Here is a 6,864-nt window from a genome sequence, read left to right as displayed (position 1 = left end):
AGATCAAGGCCCCCACAGTGAGGGAGGAAGTAGGGCTGGGGTAGGTGCTACTCAGCTGGGGTGGGGTGGGGCAGGTTGTGCACCCTGGCGAGGGAATGGGGGACCTGTGTCCCTGGATCTATGTGTGGGGCGAGGGCGGGGTGGACTGCCACTGCAGGCTGGGCTAGGGTGGCGCTGGGCTCTTCCTGGTAGGGGTGTTGGGCTGGGTTGCACTTGGGGTGGGTGATGGTGGTGCTGGGAGTGGGGCTATGGGGAAGTTATGGCAAATTTTGGGGTGGCTGCAGCCCCTTCCGTAGCTCCCTCCCAGCACTGCCTCCGCCTGCCCTGAGTGCAGCCCAGCCTAGCCCCTTGCTGGGAAGCGCCTGGCACAGCTCCCAGCTGCAGCCCACAGCAGTAAACTGCCCTCACCCCGCATGCAGATCCAGGGGCACACGCCCTTCATGCCCTCCTGAGTTGCATGCAGGGTGGGAGCTGTGCCCCCCCCATGCATCCTGGACGACCTGTAGCTCCATCATATGCCCCATCCTTCCCTGAGTGGGCAGCGCCTGCCCCTTTCCCAACCCCACTCCCTCCCTCACTGTGGGGGCCTCAATCTGCGCCCCCATCCATGACCCTTCCCTCCCCCCACCCCTTCCCCCACAACAGACTTACCAGCCCGATGCTCGTGTTTAAGCTACCTTGCTGCATATTGGAATCAGATTGGCATCAGCCAATATGGCTTCTTAAAAATTGGCCCTTGGTATCGGCCCAAAAAATCGCTATCAGTGCACACCTAGTGAAAAGTCAGTTCTTCAGTTTTTATTGATTGAGAATGTTTTACTGACTGAGAAATTATATAGTTGTAACTTGTTATTCTGGACTACTTGTGTAATGCTATTTGGCATGACTGTAAGCTAACAATCAGACACAGAAATCTAATTTCTGTTACACTCATTTTTGGGCTTGGGTCTTAAGTAGGTACACAGCAGTGAAGAGGAAACAAACGTCCTTTTTTAATTTGTGATTTGTTCATTGAACATTTCTAGGGCTTCTGGAAGAAAAACTGAAAAATTCACTGTTTCAGTCAACATCGCAGCAGCCAGTAAAGTCACTTTTGAACTGACCTATGAGGAACTGTTGAAACGACAGTTTGGAAAATATGAAATGTTCATCAAAGTAAAACCAAAGCAGCTTGTCAAAAACTTTGAGGTAAATGGCAATGTGAATTTAATTGTATCTAGCAGTGATTATATTTTGCAGTTATAGATGCAAATGATATTAACTAAAGGTACAATCAAATTCTGTGCTGCTTTTGCAAGTGGGAGGCTGTGTTCATCCACATGGGTTCACAACTGGAGAAAAGGACACAGTCCTAGGTCACTGTTGATCTGTGGACTGTAGCTGGGTTCATAGAAGTCATAGAAGTAGGGTCGGAAGGGACCTTATAGATCTTCAAATCTGACCCCCTGCCTGGGTTGAATGGCATGGTCGTGCCCTCTGGTGACCACCGGCCTCCTGTCTCCTCCATTTCCTGGGGTCCTTCCCTCTCTCTCACTTTTCTACCACACCTTGAATGTTATTTGAAAAGAAAAGGATTGGGAGATGGCCCAAGTCCCCCAGTGAAACCACTTGTCCAGTTCTTCTGCCTGTCTCTCTTCATGTCTCTTGCCACCAGGTACCTTAAGGGCTGTGTTCATTGCCTCCTATCTCCTTTACAGCTATGTCCATGCCTTGCTGGTGTTATCATTCAGGCTCTTTCCCCTGCTGAGGCCTCAGCCTTCTTGGCCTCTGTCCCCTTTCTCTTGCAGGGCCTTTTAGCCCACTGTACTGGACCCAGCTTCTGGGTTCCAGCCCTTGTCTTTCCTACTATGGCTCTGTACCCTGCTTTGGGCACTGGGTTCTCTAGCCCTGTCTCTGCCTTGCTTAGAGCTTTTGCCTGCTTTGGCTCTATCTCTGCCCTGCTTTGGGCACTGATCCCCTTGACCCTGTCTCTGCCCTTCTCTGGGCACTGGGCTTTCTAGCCCCATCTCTGCCCTGCTCTGGACACCAGGCCTCATGGCCCCATCTCCACCCTGCTCTCAGCACTGCTGCACCCACTGGAACGGCAAGTAAGGCAGTCATTCTGCTGGATTAGGAAGCAGGGCACCCTGTGGCCTAACATTTTCAAGTACGACATTGTACAGGGCAGAGCAGGAAAGACTTCTGGATGCAGGGCTTACCAGGTTCCTAGTAGCAGCTTGCTGCCTCAGCAGCCCATTTCTGGCTTTGGAACCAAGGCTATCTCAGTCCTAATGCTGACCCCTTTCCAGATGCCAGTGCTGAAAATCAGCAGATTGTCAGCATCAGCATGGAGATATACTACACCTTCAGTTCATGCTGGCATATAAACCAGCCATAAAAATGTTCTGCGTATTTTGTGGAATATATTTGTCTAGTTTGATAATTGCTAGTTTGTATTAATTGTGCCATAAATGTAATGTATGACGGGCCTGGTACACATACCATGTTCTGTGTTCTCCTGGCTTAGCCTTCAAACAAGTCAAGGTTTACTTTGTTCCAGAAGCTGTGTGGAAAATCCTGTTGTCTGCCTTCCCTCCTGATGTGGTAAAGCCCACCTGTAGTTCAAGAATTTTCTAGTGTGTATGTACAGAGGATGCTCTAAGGCTAGGGACAGAAGTTACACATAAACCAGTTTAAGTGATCAGAAACTGGTGTAAACCTGCAACAGAACAGAAGTTCAGGACACACAAACAAGTTTCAAAATGGCCAAAAGTGGTTTAAGTTGATCTTAGTATCAGACTTAAGTGATTGAGGTCAAACTGGTTTATGCAACTTCTGTCCCAGACCCCTTCCTGGTTTAAGTTAAATCAGAGTCCCCCAGCATGCTTTGCAGACCTGGGCTGGGCTGGGCTGGGCTGTCTGCTCCAGAGAACAAGGCTGGCCCCATCCCTCTGTTCTCTTTCCAGAGCAGTGAGGGCTGACTGGCAAAGGGGTGGATGCTGGAAACCTGGGTGGGGACTGCAGCCAAGTCTTTCTGAGAGGGAGGGGGGCAGCCCCTGCCAGACCTTTCCCCCCTCGAGTGGAGGGGGTAGGAGTGTGGGGCAGGGTGGGGCAACAGCCTGAGAGGGACTGCCCTCCCAGACAAACCCCTGCTGGGGTCTGGGGTCTCAGAGGGGCTTTAATCCCCCCTGTCCCCAATTCAGTATGCTGCCTACACCCCTTGCTCTATGCTGGAGCAGGGTGTGGTTAGCGGGCAGGCAATAGTCTGAGAGGTACTGTCCCCCCAGTCAAATCCTGGTTTGTGGTCTGGGGTCTCAGAGGGGCTTTAATCCCCACTTCCCCAGGTCAGTGTGCTGGCACCAAGCTCTTCAGGACCAGACTGAGAGGTGGGAGGTGTTGGCAAAGACCTGACACAATCATAATATGTAAGTGCTGGAAATAGAGCTAAGGGAACAGGAGAGGAATTGCTTTGGCTGCTGTGACCAAAGAAAGCAGAAAACTACATTTAGAAATGGCAGGAGACTGGAAGACTCCACCCCCTTCCACCTCTGGCAGAGATTGTTGCTAGCAGTTGGTAAGGGGAGGGGGAGGGGGCTTACATAACTCCCCATGCTCCCCTAGGCCATGGGGGAGGGGGAAGGGGCTAGGGAACTAGGGCTGGAGGGACTGGTCCCTTGCCATCTGTGAGCACAGAGCCAAGCCCTGCAGGACCAGACAGAGGTGGGAGACCAGTCCCTCTAGCCCTAGTGTTGGCAAAGACCTGGCACAATTATCACTTGTATGTCCTTGAGACAAAGGAACAGGAAACGATTGCAGACAGCATGAGCTAGTGTGACTAAAGAAAGCAGAGAACTACATTTAAATTATAAAGCACAACCTGTAAAAGGTGGGAGACTGGAATACCTAAGCAAGGACTTTCTGAATACCTGACTGTAAGGAGACACTGCCCTCAGGACTGCATAAGACTTATGCAAGGCTTTCTCTTGTCTTTTTGGTTTATTACATTCCATTTTAAGTCAGACTAAGCTATGTGTGCTCTCACTGTGTTTTAATGGGCTGTATCTTAGCTCAGGCAAAGGTTTTTGATTGTTCTGTCTTATGCTTGAGGTTGCAAAGTGCTGTGTTCAATACGTGCTTGGTTCAGAGAAAGGACAATTCTTCTTCAAGCTTTTATGAATTCAATGCCACTACCTTTTCCCCACCCCCACCCTTGCTCTTCAGTCTGGCAGTGGCTGCCTCCCTTCCCCACCCCCAAGTGGAAAGCGGGGGCATAAGCCTGGCAGGCACTGCCCATCCCCACCAGGCAGACCCGGGTTGGGGCCCCACCCTCCAGCAGTTTAGCCCTAGGCTGGTGCCTGGCCACGCTCCCTCCTCTGGAGTAGGGTGGGGAAAGCCTTAGAGGGCTTCTCTCCTCCCTTCCCTTTGGCAGTGCCTGGCAGGTGTGCTCTAGCTCCCCCCAGTTTCTGGCTTGAGCTCCTGCATTTCCTAAATCAAAAGTGAATGTCTGTTCATTTGTTTATCAGTTCAGTCTGTGCAGTTTAGATTAATCTGCAAAAACTGAATCGATTCAGCCTCTGGCTTTTTGACTATCTGTACTTAGCCTAAATGACCGTGCCTCAAAACTTAGTACTTCAAGGAATGTGTAAACCATTATTTAGAGCACTGTGCATATGTGAAAAACAACATATTGCAGCATAAAGAAATCAAATTGAAATCTGGCCCAAGCTATTGCTAATGTTCTCAGAAGGAAGGAGTATTTTAAAATTCTCAGAGGGAATAAGTGGTTATTCAATATGTGGCCAAAATTCTTGTCAGCAGCTAGCAAATCAAATTCATTCTCCATAGGACTTTTAAATCATAGAAATAAGTTATGTAATGTCTGAGTGCCTGTTCATCTTTGATTCAAACATGGGATTAAATTGCTGTTTTGAATTATAGAAGCAGATTTCCTTTGTTATTAAGAAAATTCCTATTCTGTATGTAGAGTTGTTCAGTGGTAATCTAAGTTGTTATACCTATGGTCTTATTAATTGATGGTGTGTTTCAATGAATATTTCAGGTTCAGGTAAACATCTTTGAACCCCAAGGTATCAGAGAGCTGGAAGCAGAAGGAACATTTATCACCAATGACTTATCAGATGTCATTAAAAAATCTTTCTCAGGAAAAAAGGTACAATGAATACTCATCTTAGCAGAAAATGAATGTGTTATCTGAATTAATTGGAAACCAGAAATAAATTACTATAAAATAATGTTGGTGCAAAATATTGGGCTAATGCAAAAGAAAATACACTGTTTGCCAATGATGGAAATAGATGAGATAACACAATTATTTTTAACTGATTTTTATTAGTGTTTCATCTTGTGAATCTTCTCTTTCTCTGACTGGTTAAATTGTGCTGACTTAAAACAACCATCTCTGGGTCACTGCCCTAACACAGAATAGTCAGCTACTCTGGCTGTATCTTTCCTACTTCCCTATTGACATGTATCTAGATAATAACATATTTAAAATAACAGCTGTTCTGCATTAACCTGTTGCCATATGACATTTATGTTGATGTAACTAATACTTTTTCAGACAGACTGAAAAAATATTAGGGGGCAGGAGGGGTGCCTTTTTGTGTTCTGAATTTTATGCTGAGTTATTGGAGTTTGAGTCTTATGAGAGCTTTTGCTTTCAGGGCCAGGTGTCTTTCAAGCCAACCCTTAATCAACAGCGAACATGTGCTAATTGCTCAACAACTCTGTTGGATGGAGACTTTACCATAAAGTATGATGTTGAGAGAGGCAAGCCAAATGATTTACAGGTAAATCCAGTTAGATTTTGAAATACTGTATGCACGGGTTTTGTATTGAAGAGGAATAATTTCTTCTTATCTTTATTTTTCAGATTGTCAATGGATACTTTGTACACTTTTTTGCACCGACAGATCTTCAAAATTTGCCTAAGAATGTTGTTTTTATAATAGATATTAGCGGATCAATGAGTGGAAGAGAAATAGAACAGGTAATTATTTACATTACTACAAAGTGAGTCTTGGAGTTCAAGCACCTAGTGCCAGGAGAAGCTAGGAACCTCTTATAAGGGGAAGGAGCTTGAATCCATCACCTTCTATATTGTATATTAAGAGAGTCACTAGCCAATTGCCTGTCAAGAATGACAGCCAGGGGCAGGGGTGGCCAGGGGTAGAGGCTTGCATCTGGCCCCGCCCTCCCACCTTTGGGACTGGGCCCACTGCCCCCCTCCCTCCCCCCACCGCTTCAGGGCTGGGCTGGGCCGGGCCACCCCCCCTCCATCTGCTGGCGCCACCCCGCCATTTGCTCTGTCGCCGCCACCTGCAGGGCCAGGGGGGCATGGCCAGTGCACTGGCCTTGCCCCCACTTCCCCCATCCACTCCATTTATGTGGCCTGCAGGGAGCAGAGGGGATGGGGCCAGCGCCCCCCACCACCCGTTCGCTCCGTTGCCACTGCTTGCAGGACAGGGGGCCATTATCCCTGCCCCCCTGCCATCCACTCCATTGCTGCTGCCTGTTGGGGTGGGGGCTGGGCAGGGACAGAGGCCTGGGGCCAGACTCTCTCCCCACACCCTTGTCCCCACCACTTTGGAGCCAGGGCTGGGGCCGGGGCTGGAGTAACTCCCCCCACACCTCCCCAGGGGGTCAGTGGTGACAGAGCCCTGTGTCCAGCCCTGCGCCCCTGCTCCCACCCCGTTCGCCACCGGTGGTTTAGGTTCAGGCTCGGGGCTGCTCCCCCACATCCCTCCCTCCGCCATGGCAGCCCCGACTCCATTCTCTTCCCCCTCACGCTGCCGTAACTTCCCCCCAGCTCTGTCCCTGCCATCATGGCAGTGATCTGCCACCTGCTGTCCCTACTGCTTTATT

The 6,864-nt window shown here is 49.0% G+C and overlaps 1 protein-coding gene across 3 annotated transcripts in view; it reads left to right on the top strand.

Annotated features, from left to right (window-relative positions):
- LOC109289221 (inter-alpha-trypsin inhibitor heavy chain H3-like) overlaps positions 1 to 6,864 on the top strand; it is a 153,358-nt gene that overhangs the window by 64,756 nt on the left and 81,738 nt on the right. For all 3 annotated transcript variants that reach the window (XM_019505212.1, XM_019505211.1, XM_019505210.1), the window contains exons 5-8: positions 1,026 to 1,188; positions 5,039 to 5,149; positions 5,664 to 5,789; positions 5,873 to 5,989. In XM_019505212.1, coding sequence (XP_019360757.1) covers positions 1,026 to 1,188; positions 5,039 to 5,149; positions 5,664 to 5,789; positions 5,873 to 5,989 — 517 coding nt within the window. The remainder of the gene's footprint in view (positions 1 to 1,025; positions 1,189 to 5,038; positions 5,150 to 5,663; positions 5,790 to 5,872; positions 5,990 to 6,864) is intronic.

This window comes from Gavialis gangeticus, unplaced genomic scaffold, assembly GCF_001723915.1.
Source record: "Gavialis gangeticus isolate Ggan-Ray unplaced genomic scaffold, GavGan_comp1, whole genome shotgun sequence".
NCBI classification, from domain to species: domain Eukaryota; kingdom Metazoa; phylum Chordata; order Crocodylia; family Gavialidae; genus Gavialis; species Gavialis gangeticus.
This window is presented reverse-complemented; position numbering and strand designations above follow the sequence as displayed.